The sequence below is a fragment of the Colius striatus genome, chromosome 8 (genome assembly GCF_028858725.1).
Source record: "Colius striatus isolate bColStr4 chromosome 8, bColStr4.1.hap1, whole genome shotgun sequence".
Classification (NCBI taxonomy): domain Eukaryota; kingdom Metazoa; phylum Chordata; class Aves; order Coliiformes; family Coliidae; genus Colius; species Colius striatus.
Genome location: NC_084766.1, coordinates 23,571,932 through 23,591,744, shown reverse-complemented (window position 1 = coordinate 23,591,744; position 19,813 = coordinate 23,571,932). Strand labels below are relative to the sequence as shown.

The 19,813-nt window shown below is 34.5% G+C and overlaps 1 protein-coding gene across 1 annotated transcript in view; it reads left to right on the top strand.

Moving 5' to 3' along the window:
• Positions 1–19,813, top strand: part of LOC104563462 (adhesion G protein-coupled receptor A3) — a 289,529-nt gene that overhangs the window by 28,346 nt on the left and 241,370 nt on the right. Inside the window, exon 2 of the mRNA XM_062001296.1 lies at positions 14,327–14,398. Within this exon, the coding sequence (XP_061857280.1) occupies positions 14,327–14,398 (72 nt within the window). The remainder of the gene's footprint in view (positions 1–14,326; positions 14,399–19,813) is intronic.

Genomic DNA, 19,813 nt, shown 5'->3' with positions numbered 1-19,813 from the left:
CTAAAACCAGTGAGTGAAGGCTTTGCAATGAAAAATAACCTTTGCCGTTCAGCATCATTCATGAGAGAGTTTGCCATTTTAAGTATCTGAAAAATCTGTTCCCTTGAAGGTTAAGAAAATTTTACTGGCCAAGAAAAAAAAACCTTTCAGGGTAAGGAATGGTTTATTTATATATCCTCTAGTATGCATATTGGAATAATAAAAAAAGGACAGGATGATACTGCCTTTTGCTTTTCTACAGCTCCCTTTTGGTGCTGGCTATACAAAGGCAGTTTAGTTTAGCACTTAACATGCAAAAAAAATTTCTGGTACCAGCAGCATGATAATGGTCTTCAGATGAACATGTATCATAGTAGATAGCTGTTACATCATTTATTGCTGTAGATGTAAGAAACATCGAAAGCATTTAAAAAATCCAGTTGTCTTGGCTCTGCTGAATCCCAGGATAATGCCTGAGTAACCATAGTGTCTGAAAGGTAAAACTCTAGGAGTCTGATAAAGGAACTTTTCTGATTTGCACATCTCCAGCACATAGAACTTTGAAATGAAGTAGAGTTATGAATATTTTAGATAGAACTGTTAAAATAGCATCTAGGAAACCTATTTGCTGTTTATTTAGTATAGGAATTTAAAGTCAGACCTGTATTGTCAGATTGTTCAGCAGCAATTGTTTTTAATTAAGTGCTTCAGAGCCAACAATCTGAATATTTGACTGTGAGAAGAGTCCTCAGGGAACCACGGACACTCAAAATGAAGCTGCTTGATGAGATTCCCAAGTTCTTACTCTCCTCACTTTTGCTACCTGCAGGAAGCTGTGGGTGACTGTGAACGTCCCATTGATGTGGACTCAGTCATCAGTACGTGGCTGACCTTTCTGCAGTCCTACGTTCATGGAGGCTGTGCTGAGTCCTGCTGCTGTCCCTGACTTCCCTTTATGAAAGCATTGTCAATCCTGAAGGCTTGCTGTTGGCTCCAGCAAACATACCGCAGAGGTTACTGCCCATGCCCTCCTGTGGCAGGGAAGCACGCAGCTCCCTGCTATTTCAAGGAAGTAGTTATGTTTTGGGATTCCCAGGTCTGTTACAGGTAGTGCTTAGAGTGTTAAGAGTTGGAAGGAAGGGGAAGTAAGCATTACATTTTTTCTTACAAATTCCTCTATATTGATTCCCAGTATCTGGAAACTTCTTTTAAAGGAAGTTCACAACCAGGCTTCTTGGAGATTGGGATGCCAAATCCCTCAAAATCTAATTCCTTTCCAGAGTTATCATCTTGAAATGATGTATTTTACACGCATAGAAATGTTTTTGAAAACAAATGGAAAAGAAAATCAGAGTATGACTTAGTATATAATAAAGCTGTAGGTAGACAACAGATGTGGATGCGTTAAACTTGGTTTTGAGTAATTATTCTTCAGAGAATGTGTGATTATCTTGACATGAAATAGTTTAAAGTACTCTTCTATTATTCTGCATAAATATTAAAATTGGTTAGACCAAAATCATATATAATTAAGACATTGAGGTTTTCTAATTATTTTTTTTCACTAGTCTATACTGAATATAACTGGTTTTGCTCAGAGGCAATTAGTTCATTATTGCTTGATTTCTGTGGAGGCCTTGGAATAAGAATGTTTTTACCTAGTAAACAAATGTTAGAGAAAGGAGTTGATCCAGCAATACTGAGATTAGATAAATTAAATATGGGAAACACAGCAGAAATGCCTATTTAAATGAATTTTGAAGGAAAATGATAATATTTGCTCTGTGTAGTCATTGCAATACCATAGTGTGAGGGGAAAATGAATTGTAACAGTGTCAAAATATTAATTTTTAATGTTACAAATGTTATTTGATAATACAGAGAATGTATGTTATAGACCTTTCTTTCTGATATGAGTTATTTTTTGTTTGGTTGGTTTTTAGTAATCTGGATAGCACTTGCCAGCCTTTAGGAAATATTACATGGTTTCAATCTAAATCTAATAGTGAGACTGATTATCTCTATTAGCAACTTTCCCCCTTAAATACTGTATATTAGACATCTCTCATACTGACATGGTAAGCACAAAATCATGATCTGATAAGTATCACTTATGTGGGTGATCAGTAAAGGAATAACCACTAGGTCCCTTCCGACCCCTACCATTCTATGATTCTGTGATTCTATGATATGTTGCATATAGAACAGTTATAAATGAGAAAAATGGCATTTTAATAGAAAAGAAATGGTGGGTACCCACATTGGTTTTGGCTGTTACTAGAGCTGTCTGTTGTGCTCTCTACTTTCTTGAACTTGTTTGTCTTTGATGGATAGTGTAGCTTCCATATTGGTACATCCAGTTGTTAGTCTGGCACTGGCTTGCCCAAAAAATAAATGTCTGAGCTATTTATTTTAAAAATTGTTTAAGGACCTGCTCTTTTTTGTCATTTTACTTAACCTCAAACAGTTCGAGCTGCTTTTTTAATGAACAGAAGTTTTGTGTCACTTGTGGACCAGTTTAATAAATAGCTGATTAGTTATATGGTACATTGGGAAGAACTGCCTGGGGAGGGAGTGGAGTCATCATCCCTAGAGATATTTAAAACATGCATAGATGAGGTGCTGAGGGACATGAGTTAGCAGTGGGCTTGGCAGCGTGAGGTGACCATCTTAAACGTCTTTTCCAACCATTATGATTCTATGACTTTTTTTTTTTCCTTTTGTACCTTTTATTTCTCCTGCTCATCCTGTAGAGAGTCTCAGTTTTAAAAAATAAATAAGTGCAATTGGTCTCACTTAAGCAATCTCTTTTTGTGTCATTTCAGACATCCCTGAAAGGTGCTGTCCCTCTCATTATTTATTCAAGGATCTGAAGACACTTTTGAAAAACAAATAAATTATTCTGTCATCATTATCTTAGGAAAACTTTAAAAACCACTGAAAGAAATGAATTGGGAAACCATTAGGAATAACCAAGCTTCATTTAACATATGTGATAGCTTCAGGACATGATTCCCTACAAAGGCTTTGCAATTCCTTGTGCATGTCGCTGCCAGAGTTTATTATTGTAAAAGCGATGCAGCCAGCTACAGTTATTGTAGAGCTAAATGTTTTAGGAGCCATTTGGTGGAAATGCACACTGTGATGTATAGCTGAATATTCATAACCAAATATAAACCAAAAGGTGATTGAGTGGGCTAAACATTGACTAATATGAAAGAAACAAAGACTAAGCAAGGTAGGAAAAAGTGAATTGTGTGACGGAAGTTGGATCGAATGTTAGGTTTCTTTGTTTTTATTATTTATACCAATGCTTTGAACAGTTGTGCTGAAAGCTTTATTTAAAAGATTGTGGATATAACTGAAATGGAAAGAACATCAAATATTGAACAATGTAGCCTTGGGAAGATAGTTTTAAGTACCTGAGCTGATAGATAGCATTTGAGGCTAAGATTAGAAAAAGACAAATCACAAGTGAGAACATCATCGACCTCTTTAGCTTGGAAGCAGAGAAGTAGATGCATTTGGAGATGCTCTTGTGCTACATACATTACATGGGGTGAGAACTGCCTTCCCAAATATCTTACAAGAATCTTTTAGCCTGTTTTCTTAAGGTAACCACGGTGCCCTTAATCAGTGCAATGTCTCTTTCAGATATAAGGCACAAGAACATTACTTAGACTCAAAAGTAGTAATTTCAACTAAGTAAAGTGAGTCTTCTACCTGTAATAATAATAATTCTGTGTACTGATTTGGTAACCATTTCAGACTGGAAATAAAAAGCTGGCTGAAAACTTAATAATTGCTAGAAGAAGACATGAAATTATTGTTCCTTTCTGTATATATATTTAGTAATAATATATTAACATTGGGAATTTTTGAAGTAAACCCTTTAATAATATTCATTAATGCTGAAAACAATGGAAATTCTACACAGATTATTTGCAGTAAGTGTTATGTTTTCATAGTTCTCCAAATTGTCTTGGCTGGCCAATATAGAACTGGGGTTTGACGTGACACAGGTTGCTGCCATGGTCTCACTTGTGATATGGATCTTGAAAAAAATTAATTAAAAGGAAGAAACTGACACAAAAATAAACCACATTCAAAGTGTAGGCTATATGTTATTGGTTTTGCTGTATAAACCCTAATACAAATATTCTTGATCTAGTTAGGGACCCATGTTAGATAAGGAGATTCGGGTAAAGTGTAAGGTCTGCATCCTCTTGTTTAGGGTTCCTCAGTCTGATATGTGTGACAATCCTGGGTTTTGCAATGATTGTCTGGTCTTGGCAGTAGGTGTAGAACAGTGTACCTTTGTGCTATTTGGATTTAACTTCTGAATTTGAGTGTTTTCAGGGATTGTTTAATTTCTTGTATTCCACTTTATAAACAGTGCTTGATATTAAAACAATCTGCAGTGGCTCATGTCTCCATTGCAAAAAAGCGTCACATTTCACCACTCTGAGGGATATTCTAATCTAACTGGATTACCTTTGGGCCACAGGTTGGCATGATGACCTCTGGAGGTCCCTTCCAGTCTAGGAGATTCAATGATAGTAAATTATTTGTGATCTTGCATTTTCTGTCTCAGCTGGATGCTATCTGGAATCTCAGTTTTAAAACCATTTTCAAACCTTGCAGCACCACCAAAAGAACTGTAAACTGGTAGGGTTTATTTAAGTTTTATTGAAACTCAAGGTTTAAGGCATCGTGCAGATGTTGTGTTCTCTCTGAATTAAATATGAATAATCACCAACTGTTTCAAATTTCAGGATGTCATTCTGCCAAAGCATATATCAGTAGTGGACTGAAGTACTTTAGAAAAAGCTTGTCACACCCTATTAGGAGTTAAATATGTGTTCCTCGATCTTGGAAATGAAATGGAGAACTAAAAGGAACAATCTGATATGCAGGTTGATACAAATAGAGGAAACAATTTACATTTAATAACCTAGCTCTTTAAAATGTCCCCTTATGAGAAAAGAGTTTCTCTTCAAATTCAACTAGGAGTTACTTTATGTTGTCCGACCAGTCTTTTTTTTCAGGGTTTAAGTTTTCAGATATATTACTCGAAGGATGCAGAATGAGTTTTGTATTTTATTGAATTATCAGATGATATACATCATCATTTAAAAAAACCCCAAAACTACTGTAGATGTCTCTTTCACAAAACACAATTACAGTCTCAGCAGAACCTATGAGTTAAGATATAACCAGTATAAAATCAAACCAGTTTTGAAGGAAATCAAAATAAATTACTTCAGTAAAAAATTTACACTGTTTTTCTGGATTTGTATTCAGCAATTGTTACTGCTTATCTGTTGTAGTAATTGAGCCACATGAGTATTTTGAAGATGATTCTGAGCACATTTTCAGAAATAATATGGAACCTTTACAATGCTTTTTTTAGAAATACATACAAAATCAGCAAGACTGGGAAAAGCAGAACAGGTGTTCAAGGGTTTAAAAGTAGTGAGCTGAATAAGAGTAATGCTAAAAAGATCTTATGAAGGAAAGAACAGGTAGTATAAAAAGTGTAATAAAGAAGGATCAGTGACTTGGAATTGTTAATCTTTTTCCAAAATGACATAGAATAAAGAAAGGTGTACAGGAAAGGTGAATTATTTATTTTTAAAAATTGACCAAAAACTTAATTAGTCTTATGAAAATTTTTGAACTTAGCCAAAGAATCAGAATTTACTTATAAAATAAAGTCACTTGAATGTGTTTTAGGTAATGTAAACAACAGGTTTGGGCCAAGTGAAGGTTGGGATGCTGATGACTGTTTGACTGAGAAGTAGTTGTAAGCCCAGGAGAAAGGAAGGGCATCATGTTATATTGACCTTGCCATGAGTCACTATAGCAAATTACTTGCAGTAATGATTTTGAAATGGGGAACCTAAATGAACTCCTTAGTCCCACCAAAATGAGTGTAAAAATTCCTGTCCTACAGGGTAAAGATGCTTCTCAGCTCTTGTCTGTCTAATTGGTGTTGAGCACTCTGAAATGCTTAAATCCATACATTATTCTTGTGAGTCATTCACTCAGCTGCCCTGCTCCTCCTGGTGTTGTTTGCAGCATAGCCTTTGATGAATTTTATAAAAACTTGGAAGAGAAACAAATATAAGAATGTGATTTCCCTGTAGTGTCAGCTGGGTTGAATGACAAGCAAATCAAAAGCTATTTCTCCTATAAACAATCACTTAAATCCATTTACACCAGCTTACTCAGTGAAGAACTTGTTATGTTTTAAATATTCTGTATCTCTCCCTTTCCTCACTAAAAATATTGAAAATATATATTCATTGAATGAAGCCCATGCAGTGATGCAAAGGCAAAATGAGAAATAAGGAATGCAGATCTGTGCCGTCACCAATTGCCTACACATGCTTTTAGAAATGGTGCTCTATTGAAAGTTCAGATGTAAGGATTTCCTTCTCATTGTAGAGAGAGCTTTACACAATTCCTCCCTTTCTCCAAAGAAAATGTTGCCACTGGGGCCTTTGATCTTCAAAAACTAAAGCATATGATAAATTTAATCAATATAAATAATTCCACTAGACTTTGTAAGACAAATAAAAAAGTTAAGCACATGTAACTCTCAGCTGAAGACCATGAATATGACTAGTATAATGGCATAGTCCAAAAGTTCATTTAGATAAAATTATCTCTTTTTTCCAAAAGATGTAGTGAAAATGTTGTCTTATCAAAAAATCATGTGTTAGTTTTTTGAGATTACATTTGAAAAAGTTATCTGCCCTCACGTTCAAAACTTTTGAAAACAAGATTTATCTAGGCAGTTTAATGATATTATAAATAAATGTTCATGTTGTAAAATAGCAATGATTCATCACATTTTTATGTCTTCAGCAGTTCAATATTCTATGATTTCAGGAAATAGCATTGCATTTTATTCTACACTCCTTTTATATAGTAAACCTTTTTCTACAATCATCCACTAATGACATAAGTTTTCCAGGTGTTGACTTAATTGAATACAATTGATTAAATTTTGAGCAGAGAATCCTATATTATACTGTGGGTCTTCACTGATCTGTACATATAATCTTACATTTTACAGTTCTTGTGGACAAAAGGTTTTACTTAAGAGGATCATCTCGTTCAGAAATTTGATGGTGCTTGACAAAAGTCATATAATAGACAACCACATTTCTTTTCTGAAGTACTTACATTCCTACTAGTAATGCTTTCATTCCCACTGCTTCTTGTCCTGTTCAGTTAACGAATATCTCTCTGTATTGGAAGTGGCTTATTTCAAAACCTGGAACTCTAACTCCCTCACTGTGAGGAAGTCATATTAAATTTCTACTTGAGAGTGATCTTGCTGCTTCTTTTTTTTAATACATGAATATTGATGAACCAATATTAGGAAGAGGATGAGTTGTGTGTCCTTCTAGTGATGATAATATTTTGTTTTACTGTTTGAATTGTGATGTTGCTTACACAAAAATGCTTGTGAATATGATTTTAGTAAACTAAATGGGTTGGTGAGATGATTTATGCAAAAACTCTTTGGCTTTGTTATTTTGAATGTGACCTAGCAGTCTCTTATATCACCCAAGAGGACTATTGATGAAAAGCCACCAGTATGAAGACTGAAGTAACAAAAATAATAGATTTGCCTTACATTTTGAATTACTGAAAGTGAGGTTATTGAACAGTGTTTTTCCACAAAAGCATTATTGTCTTTCTGTGACTCGAATAAACAGAGACATTTCTTGGTGCTTATAGTTTCATTGTTTCTTTTGCTATTATAGCAATAGATAGTCATGTAGTCTTAAGATATGGAAATATCTGTTCTATTGGTACTATTCTAATTAGAAGGATAATTAGTGCACTGTTATTGCTTCTTTGACTATAGCTTTGTGGGTTTTTTACCACATATAACACATTAGATGCAATGCAAGGTCATTTTTGAGGATTTTTGTTTTCACTAATGTTTAGGATAGATTATGCTGCAAGTTCATGGGTTTCACTAAAGTTGGTATATACTGAAGATAACAACAAAACCAGCTGGAATTAGAGGTGCTAAGTTACAAGGTTTTATTACTTCCTACAGGATTTTTGTGTGATTTCTTTAAAAAATCTTGACAATGCACATTGTTAGTTTGAAAAGACAATAAGTCTTTTCACAATCCTCATGGAGAAGAGAGATGTCACTTGAGATCATTATATGCATCTTTAGTGTTCTGGTAACTCATCTTATGTTTTTTAAAGTTTTGATGTTATCAGTCTAGCAGGCACTGTAATTCACTGTACTCAAACAGTAATATATAATGATATATAATGATAAATATTTCTTATATTTTTACAAGTTATCAAACTATGTCAGTATCTGCCACACTTTGTTCATCTAGTGAACCATCAATACAGTTTTCAGTCATTTTTTTCTTTTAATTTTGAAAACATTTTTGTTCTATGACTTTCAGTTTACATATACAGTTCTGATATTATCTGTTGAAACCGTAGGTATTAGCTTGGCAGTGGTCTTCAGTTTGGAGGGGAAAAAAAGCCAGTGCAAAACTATTGTATTTTGTGATAGCTCCCTTTGTCTCTACATGTGTGGCACAAAAAGCAGAAAACCTTTTTCCCTTTCTATTCTTGCAATTTTTGTGGTGCAAGCTCCTTCTTAATTTGATTTTATGGTGCAACTCTCAATGAATGTTACAGCAATATTCTGGTTTAACAAGAATGATTTAAAAACCTTTAAAATTTTTAATGTTTCAATTTTTCACCGTGGTATTTCAAAATAAATGTTTCTGATCTTATTCTGGTAGCATAAAGAACCAAAATAATATTTTTTTCTTTTTTTCCCCCCACTGCTGTGTCCAAGTATTTCATAGAATGTCTGTTCATGCTCCTTTTGTATCTAACCACATATTAGGTGTAAAGAAAACAGCTAGATTAAACTGCAACATGCCAACTGTTGACAGGCTTCCATGTAAAATTATTAACTACTATTAATACTTACATTTTTATTTAAAAATAAAGATATTCCTCTCTACTTGAACTGAAGTTAGCATGGAAGAGGAACCACAGAATTTGAAACACAATTTCTTAACAGAATCCCCACACAGATGTTCCAAGTGTACAATCTTAATGGACTGAACTTTCTGTCTTCTGTCAAATTATCTTAGATATCCATCTAACACACACATTTATTTGAGAAATAGAAAATCAAACAGGAATTAAAACAAGGTACACAGCAGGGGCAAGTATGGTTGGTCTCCTGGTTGGTATCTACTGTAGTATTCAGAGTACCTTCATCTGCTCCCAGTGGGCCTTAAAGAAAAGATTTTAGATGGCTTAATTTTCTGGACATTGACTGTTCATCTTCTCTATTAACTAGACACAGGACTGGGTCAAGTCTAGCCTGAACCAGTTCCTGGGGTGCCCAGTGCAAAATCAGGTGGAAGTTGCCGTTTTTCTGTTTTTTCCTGAAGTTTATGGGGTTTAGTTTTTGTCTTGCTTGTGGTTTCTGTTTATGTTCCCCTGTGAATATTATCAGAGGAAATACATATTTTCAGTAGTAAGTCACACTTCCTCCTATGTTCATTATGCACTTGGAAATAGCAGTCTTCATCTAAATGTCTTGTCTTTCTTGGATTTTGTTATTTGAAATGTGCTTTCTCTGTGGATGCACTGCTGTGTGAGATCACAGTCTTTAGGCTTTACTGGTTGGGATGCAGTACCATCTCATTGAAGAAGACTCAGCTGTGGAATATGTTTCCCCTGTAATGTCAAGTGAATCCAAGTCTATTGACTCTGAGGGCACGGTAAAAAGATAATTTCTCTCTGCCTGAGGGGTTGTAGGAAGTCGAAGTTTGTTTGTATTATGATTGAGAGCTTTTAATTTTTTTTTTTTTTTTTAAATATTGCACTACATTCTCTTATAGTGGGCATATTTTATACTTAAATGAGACTTTGTGACACAGGATTACTTCATTTTGCAGTTTGAATGGTTTCATATAGAAAAACAATCATAGCACCAATTTAAGCAAACTGTTATTTGTGGCTTAATTCAAATGGAAGATCTGGGAAAAAAAAATCAGAGAGGGCTTGTAGCTCATTAGAATTATGTAGCTTATACTTAATTGCTTTAGATGTGTAATAAGAATGTGTGCTAAAGAATGAGGTCCAGGACAGAGTGGAAGCAACAGCTTATTGACTGTCCATGCTTCTCATTTGTTAATATGTTCCCTGGCATGATTTTGGTCCCTGCGTATGTGAGATTAGTTGTTTTTTTCCAGTGTTGGATGATTGAAATAGCATGCAGCCTGTGTTGCAGCCCACCAGAAAAGTAAATTTGCATCCTTAAACTAGATGTATGAATTATATGTTTTAGGGTGTCAAGAGAGAGTGAAGGATATTCCTTCAGAGCCTATGGTAATAGTGCCAGAGGGTTTCACGGGGCTGGGAAAGGACAAACTTGATGTACATTTAATGTCTTCTGAATGCATACCTGTGCTACCACAAAGTGTCTTGGGAGAAGGAGTAGCAGAGACATAAAATTTGAAAGGGTTGATTGAATGATCAAACAATTCATAATGTATCTGATCAGCAAAGTGGTGCTGGCTAGTGGATTGCTCCCCAGCACTGTTTTAGTTAGATGTATCCCATGAGGGCTAGGGCTGAAAGTACAATGATTTTTCACTTCCAGTTACTTGGGGTTTAGATCACTATATATAATGAAATGAAAGTTTGCAAACTGAACTTTAAAAGAAAAACCTTCACGGAAGTTTTATCTGGGAAACTTTTTTTTAAAAGAAAAGTAAAAGTCTAAGTGAATTTTGGTTTTGGAAGACAGCTTAACCAAAATAAAGTGTGTTCAGTTTTTAGTGTTTCTCTCCTTGTAATAAAATATTAAAAATGTGAGATTCTTAGCTTGTGGCTAGAAACTGATAATTATTCAAACCAGCTGCCTAGCTGCAATGTGTAACAATATTTATCATTACGATTCACTAGCACATCGAGGAAAAGAAAAGTCAAGTGAAAATGCTTTGAATAAATAAAATGTGAGAAACAATCATGGTGGGTGCATGGTGGTGATTTATTTTAAAAATGCAAGCTATATTTAATCTTTTGTTAAAATAAGCAAATAACTCTTACATTTGAAAGTTATAAGCTATCCAACATCGCATACATGAATAGCACTTTTTTTCCCATGTATTTATCCACCAGACCGTTGCATCTGTAAGTACAAGAAATGGATGCTCTTCATGTCTCTGTTGTGCTACAAAATTTCTCCAAATCTTTAATGACAAACATCTTCCTATAAGCAGGTGATTGGATTTAAGGGAAAAGAGATAAGGAACTATTTAAGCCATACTTCATACATTTCATGTCCATTCTGCTAATTTTCTGAAGAAGTTGTATACAAAATTGTTCTGTGTAATTTCAGCATCCAGAGTAAGAGCTAGAATTTGACAAGTCATTGATGGCTTGAAAAGATTTTTTTTTGTCATCTGTTGTTCAACCTCATTTCTGAGTTAGTATATTGAACATTGTTACCAAAACTTTCCTCCATTCTGGCTTCATTCACACAGCAAATGTCCTCAGAAAGGAAGGCTGTTATGAGTTGCATCAAAAGTTTAACAAGCAATTCATTACTCTATGAAAAATAGTGTGATTTAAGTTTGTCAGTGAAGTTGTTCATTTTATTCACATAACTGGTGCTCTGTGCAAACCAAATACTTTTTCGTAAAAGTTGCAAGTTCTTGGACATCACTAAGGCTAATTAAAAACAGGTGGATTCCTCCCATGTAGTGTTCCAACCTACTGAACAAATTGTAGATAACTTGCATTAATTGTTAGAGAAGACTTTCTTTTCCCCATGAACCTTACTGGAATGCCAGGACTCTCTAAAGTTGTGATTCTGAACAGAAGAAGAGTAGTATTTTAACTGTAATACCTATATTACTTTGTTTAAAAGCCCTGAATTTTAGTTGGCACTGTAGAGAAAAGAAGGCCCTGAAGGAAACTTCATTTTTGAAACCTGATCTTTATGTGAAAGTCTCTGTGAAAGTCTGGTATAAAGATTTCAAAGGTTTAATTTGGTAACTCAAATTTACGTAGTTAAGTTCTGTGATTTATTTATTTTTTTAAATAAAAAATTTTGTGGTTTCCGTCATATTTTTTAAGACTCAGTTTATCTTTAAGAAGAATCAAAGCAAATGACTAAATGAGGTAGCAATGTTGCAAAATGTGATCTGTGTTTACTGAGTGTTCCATTTGTCAACTAAACGTTCTGCTTAGAGGTGGAATTTTATCATTAGTGAGATAGTTCACTTTAATTTCTAGGAGTTTGTTAATGTGGATTAATAATACTGTTTCCAGTCTACATGCTTAGGACTGTATAGGAGACTCAGAGACAGAGAGTAGTAGACTCGTGTACTGCTGACTCATGCTGCATTTTCATGGAGTTGCCAGCAAAGTTCAGATTGCTCTTTTTCTGAGCAGGATGAGTAAAAAGCTGGAAAAACAAATTGGCACCATGAAAATTTTTCAAAGACAGTTTAGTCACTGTATGGGCACTGAGAAAGTTCAGAAAATCTGACAAGACAAATTAAAACAGTTTGTCATCTTGTATACCACTGCTAAAATGTATAGCTAAGATGGTAATGAAGAGTTGGTAGATTAGAGAAATATTTAATCACATGTATAATTTTTAATCTGAGAGGAAGAAGAAAGTTTTTGTAAGATGTGGAATTTCTTGGTTGAGGGCCACAAAGTGTGTATATTGGAGCATATTTAATTTTTGTTGTAAACATAGGCTTCTGTGTACTTTCAGATACTCTGGTTGTGAGTGTTCATGATTGATGCCAAATTGTCACTTGCAGGTTATACTGGCTACTTGTGATTGAGAATTGATGTTGCTGCACAAGTGTATTCAGTAACAACATAGTGTAATAAGATATAGGTCAAATGTGAGCTGCTCTGTTCTCCATATTCTCTGACAGTGGGCCATCAAATTGCATCAAAATATGTCTACACGTGTTTATTGATGAATGTAAAAATCTCCCAAACTTGCTAACATTTCACTATTTTAACTTTTCTACATCAGTAGTCAGTTTTGTTTCACTATGTGTCAGTGTTATGTGTTGTCTTTTGCACCTAGACTTGAGATTTCATTTAATAGGTATATGCTGGGACTAAGCATTTAGTGTTCACATACAATGGGAAATGCTAAGAGTGAGACAAGGTAGTTTTGTGTAACAGATTATTTTTAAACGTTACAAAAGTTTATTCACAAACTTGCAAGTTTACTAGTTAAGAGCATAAGATTTCTTTTTATTTGGTTTTGGTTTTATTTCTATCTATTACAAGCAATGTCTCTTATTTTGAAATGGAAGTGTAATTTATTGTAAATGTTACATTAAAAGACTCATGTCTCAAGTAGTTGGAATTAGATTTTTTTTCAGAGACAAATGTGTCATCTGTGCATTGCATAATCATTAGATCTGTTTAAAAAACAAATTTCTTCTAAAACAAATTGCATTTCTTTTGTATATTGCGAGTTGTTAAAGTAGTAACATCTTCAGAATGAGTACGTGTTTGCATTGTGTTGTTTCTGAAATAACTGGGAAATATAGTGATGAAAAGTCACTAAACTAGAAAGAGTCACATGTGACATCAATAGTAGTTGAACATGAAGAGGAAGAATAGATATCTTGTTTCAATAGCTTGCATGCAGGGCAAGTTTGCATGTGTGCTTGATAGCAGTGGTACTTGATGGGCCAGGAATAGCTTAATTACTGAACTTCAACTGTACAGAGGATGTAACAGGAAAACATTTTCTGGACTAGTTTGTTTTTGTGGTAAAGGGACGATTTTCCGTCTCTCCTACAGAAAATTAAATGCCTTCTCTGTATTTATTAGTCATTGATGGTAGCATTCTTTATATATCCCTACTATAGCAGCCACCGCAAAGCGACTGTATTGTCAAATAATCTGCTGAAACAGTTTTTAACACGTCTCTTGCTTCATCAGCCTTTTTGCTGACTGTGAAGACCACCAAGTACATTTGACAGTGGTAATTTAGAAACTACTAGTGAAACGAGGACATTTATCAGTATTAGAATTTTTCAAATTTGAGATAAAATTCTTTTGTTGGCGTATTTCTTGAATGTGTTTTTTTTGACAAATAAAAAACTGCACTTCAGGAAATGGTAATCTGTATTTACTGCCATTACGGGTAAATGCAAATGAGGCAGAGAATTTAGTGATTAGTATTTTGCAGAGCAGTCACTTACTATAATTACATGTTTTTAATCAGTGGAATTATCATATTCTATTAACTAGATACTTTCCTCACTTCTTCTAGGATTCTGAGTAATAACAAGATCTTGTGGTTGAAGAATGGTTCTTTCTTTGGACTCAGATCCCTGGAGAGACTGTGAGTAGCTGATTGTTCCACTTTCAATTAAAAGTATCTGTATTTTAAATATAGAAACAAACACTAGATAATGAAGCTGAGTTGTTCTGAACTGTAGTGCACGGTAGAGTTTCTAGACAGTCATCAAGTTAAGAAACAGCATGAACGTGAGTGAATGGGGATGGACATGGAAAATACAGGAAAGCGCTGCCATCAATTTGGAAGTAAAATAAACATCCAGTCAAGGACTTGCACTACACTATGTACACTATCACGGTGAAGACTGGTGTATATAATGGTAACACTAATATACCTGACATGTAGTTTGGGTTATTTAACTCATTGGTCTCCAACAATTCCACTTTCATTATATTCTAATTTCAATTCTATTCTAGATTTTAATTACATTCTAAAGAAATTGGACAGTGTTTATCACTGGAGCAGACAATGACATTGATAAAACTCTGTGACTGTATTTTTAGCCAATATTTGGAGGCAGGAAGAGCTGCTTAGATGCAATTAATGAGTTGGGAAGGAAAAGTTTGGAAACTTCAATGGAACAACTATACTATAACAAGACTGCTTTCTGTATATGTAGGTCACTCATTTGAAAATAATCATGTGAGCAAGTCTAAAAGGCTATTGTTTTTAATATCTGTAGGCAACTTATTTTGCCAGTGCATCTAAAATGAATAATTATATCGTGTCTGTCTTATGTCTCCCATAGCTTAAGCTAAATTATTTCTATATTTCTTTGTAAGAATACCTTCATTATGTAGAGCTGTTAGTATAAAGTAGTTGCTATGTTCATGGATGTATTCTATGTTGTATGAATGTTTATATATGCAAAAAATTTCAAATTAAAATCAACTTTAATATTTTACTATGTATGTGTGTGAAGTGCATACAGTTTATTGTTGTATACTAAGGTGGGTAAGTATATAATACTGAGATATTTGAATATTCTAACTGCAGTTTAAAAAGAAACAATGTATTTTGGGATCTGGAACAATCCCTGAAGCACTTTGAAGCATTAGGATAAAGCTAAGTATTACGTGAAGGAATACTATATTTCTATGCATATAGTTATAGATGTAACAAATGCTCCTTTAATATTGGCAATATTAAATGGTATGCAGCGAAGAGTAGTTGTGTAATATTTACTCTGGTTTACACTGGTTTAATCTTAGGTTCTAACAATGGTATGAGGATTACAAAGATGTTTACAAATATTTTAGACAAAACAATTTAGAATGGGGTTAGGATTACAAATTTATTGCAAGCAGGAAAATTTGTACATTCTAGTGGACTGCAAGTAAAGCAGTGGTTAGTGATTAGAATTTTAGTTTACATTGTTAAGGTTTAATTTACATTGATGAATGATACTGAGTATGTACTTTTAAAAATTAGTTATCTAGTTAGAGAAATACTTCAACCTGAAAAGATGTTGCAAACAGTATTGATAACAGAGAGAAAACAAAAAAATGCCTTAGCTGTGTGGTCTCAAGTATCATCACCATCTAAACCTTATTAATTCTATTGTATTATTTTTTCACATTACAGATAAAATGAGTGATAGTGAAAAAGTAAGAGGATAAAATCTCTTCTATATATAATGACATTTGGCCCTGGCATTAATACAAAATCTAGAAGTGGCCTCTGAATCAAAGACTAGAATTCAGGTGATGACATTCTCATCAGATTCAGAAGTTCTGTTTCTTGTTTTGTGGCCCCACACACTTATAAATGTCTGCCTACTCCCAGTTTCAGCTGAAGGGCTGAGAAGAATTGTGGTAGTTTACAAGGAGGTGAGTGTGAATGAACTACATCTGGATGTGTGCTTCTAACCCGTGGACAAAGGTTTCCCCAGCTCTGCCTTTTCCACACAAGCTGCTACTGCAGCAACTCTTGTCAGTGTTCATAGCACACCAAAACGGACCAAAAAGAACTTTTATTCCTTGCTTGAAAGTGAGGGATAAAGAATCTTATGAAGTACACTAGCAAGAAAATCCAGCTTCCTTTAAGACAATTGAAGTTTACAAGATCAAGTGCTTAGAAACTCGGGTGTGCTGAAGTTAAGGATTAATTGTTTACATTGTCTTTGCACTCCTTGTGGTCCTGTTCAGAACAAAAAAGTAATGACATGAATTCCATAGAGACAGGGGTCCTGTGTCTGTAATTCTTTTCTCTTTACCATGAGGTCATGAGCCAGAAGAGTGTTAGGTTATGTGGGAAATGAAGTCATTCAATGTCAAATATGAAAACTTTAGTAAAACTTCAGGTGGAACTGAGTGACATATATGCTGGCTCTTTTTTATCCTGCAATGCTCAAACCATCTTTTTGAGCAGAGAATGTTTTGAAGCCCTACTGCAATAATCTAGTGACAACTTTCCCCTTATTATTTTGTTTTTCAATGCATGTCACAACAGGAATTGGATTAGAGAAATGTCAGTCCTTCCAAGTTCATCTGATTTCTCAACAGTGTGTTACACAAGTGAGAGACTTCCCTGAGCAGTTGTCTCAAACTAGGACTCCACATTTTATGCAACTATAATCAAGCAAACTAAGAAACAGGAATTGTTTGCCACTTAATTGTGCATTCCAAGTGAAAGACAGATTTCTCTAAAACTAAGACTATTGTATGACTCATATTATGCATTAAATGCAACTTTTAAAAAGTGCATTTGGACCTGGTTTGTATTTGTTTCTGCAGACTTCTCAGAAAATTGCACTTTTTGGCTTTTTTTAAACTATAGCATATTACAAGGTTTCTATTTCAGGTTGTCTTGCATTGTGTTAAAGCTGCAAAAGGAAATAGGATATTTGGTATTCAAGGGATACAGCCAGACATCCAGGAAAAAACTGTGTTTTGGATTAAAGCTATTTTCCTTTTTAGTAACAGAAAGGTAATCCTATACTTACTGATACTGTATCAATATTAAAAATGAAATATTTAATAATAGTGATAATAAAAACTACATAATAGTGATCAAAATACATTTTTTAAATATTAGTATTTTTACAGGTAAGTTTGTAAAAATGCTTTTAAAAACATCACCTCACAAATGATACTTTTTTGGTATTTTTGTAAATGTGTGAACAGTGACTCGTGAGTGGTCTCTAGAGATGGAATTCTCTCTCCACTTAGCTTGAGTTTTCTGAAACTAAGAATTGCTGCCTTTTGCTGACTTGGAAAAGTTAACTCACAAACATGTGGTATCTAAATCATGATGCATGTCTGTGCCACTGGGCTTACTTTTTGGTACTAATAAGAAGCATTAAGAAGTGAATTTCATTACTCAAATACCATGTGAAAGAATAAAAACTTTCTGTAAATGGGTTTTATAAAGGGCTCAGTTATATAGGCCTTGATTTCAATAAAATCAGAAGTGTAAGTAGGAAAATAAATAAACTTTCCTGAGGTATGTGTGGTAAAGAAACTGTTTGTTAAAATACGAAGAGCTTTGTCCAATTTAACCAGAAGGGATCTACAGACCATAAATTCTATAGATGAAAGCAAGCACTTTGAACTCATTGCTGTGATACACCCCTTGGAGACAGTTTTTTACATGTGGGAGGCTGAGAGTTTAGTTTGGATCTGAAACTTGGGGCAGACTCAACAGCTTGTAATAGTTTAATTTCCAATGCCTTCACTGTCTGCAGTCAGTATCCTGTCTTCCTCGGAGATGCATTTATCTGACAAGGACAATATTGGTTGTCATAGACAGTTAAATGAGTTTTTGTATGATCTGGATACCATAAAAGAAAGGCAAAGGGAGCTCTCAAAGCTGCAAAGCAGTAAGGTAGTCCTTTCAAGTAAGTCTCAGAAATCTAGAAGCTCTCATTTAGTGATTTGGAGGATCTGGACAAAAACAATAAAAAAGTCTATATAATTTGATGATATTCCATAAATTATGACAATATATTAAATAGAAAAATCAGTGACTTAGTTTGCTTTTTAAAAATTGTGATTTGTTTGTAGCCATTGCTGTTACTCAAGGAATCATAGGCTAGCACGGATTACCAAGTTACTAGTCGATACCTTATCCTGACAGTATATGGTACGGACCCTGCCGCAAAGACATTTGTCATTACTATGGCAAAATAACATTATCAGTAATAGTTGTGGCAAGTCTTTTTATGTTTGAGAATATTTGCCCAGCCATAGTCCACATGATGCTTCTGGGGACAAGGACTGTGGTTGTTGGGCCAGGTACTCCAGATGTGCTGGAGCCAAAGTCAAGATCCAGACTAGGAAGCTAAATTTGATACCCTCATCGTGATGTCAGCTGGCACAAAACAGCACGTATCTGAGCTGTTATCCACAGTACTAATTTTCTTACCCTCCCCAGAAACCACTACATCACAATTGCCTGGATAACCCTTGTCCTATGTTAACTCCTTGTTACCTCTAGCTAGGGCAATCTGTTGTGGAATCTTCTCCATCTTGGGCTTACTCATGCTTAATGGGGTTGATACTGTACTTGGCATTTTCTGAAGTGAGTGTATGAAATCTTTCTCTCTGTTTCATAACCGAATGTACTTTTTCATTAAGTTTATGGAAGCATAATTACCTTTGAGACTGCTGCTCTTTTGTCCCCTATAGCTGAAACTCTTTAATGGGTTCAGAAACTATTTTGGAGAGAACCAGCAAATAAAAATAAACATACACAAACAGACCACGATTGCACAAGCAGCATTTCCTTGGGAAATCAGGATGAAAGATCACTGAGCAAGATTACACATATTTTTCACAGTTGACCCAGAAGAAATGCATACCAGGCACTAATATTTCAAGAGGGACTGTTTTACAGAAACTTGCTGTTAAATTTCCCAATATTCCTAGGCATGTTTCTAGACAAAGAAAAACAATAAAGTATTTGTAAGAATTTGGTATTCAGTGTATTTTGGTTTGTTTTTTAGCAGTATAGATCAATCTACCTCATCCAGGTCTCACTGAGATTGTATGTTGTTTTATTAAGTTTTGCTGTGTTTTAAAGTTACCAACTTTGTGGCAGTGCTATGCAGTCACATGTTGTCCTCAGTTATCATTAGATGAGATTGTATAAAACCTACTTTCAGTAGGTTTCAGTATGGCAGTCTGCAACTATATGTTGTGCCTTGCAATTGAAGTAATAACACATTAACTTGAGGGAATGAAAGGGCAGGAAAGGCAAGCAAAACAAATCAGACCATAGGAAAAAAAACCCCATGTTCTTTAACAACTGGTATAAAAATATGGTATTTAGATGTTCTTTAGCAAAACTCAAGTGATGAAAGGGTAAAATATAACGGTTTTACATTTTGATATACTGATGTGCTGCTTTAAACATGCAATTTACATTCTTTAAATTACTGGCCACTTCATTTCTTTTCCTGCCTACAGTTTTGAGATGTGCATCTGAATACACACACACAGACACATGAAGAAACAG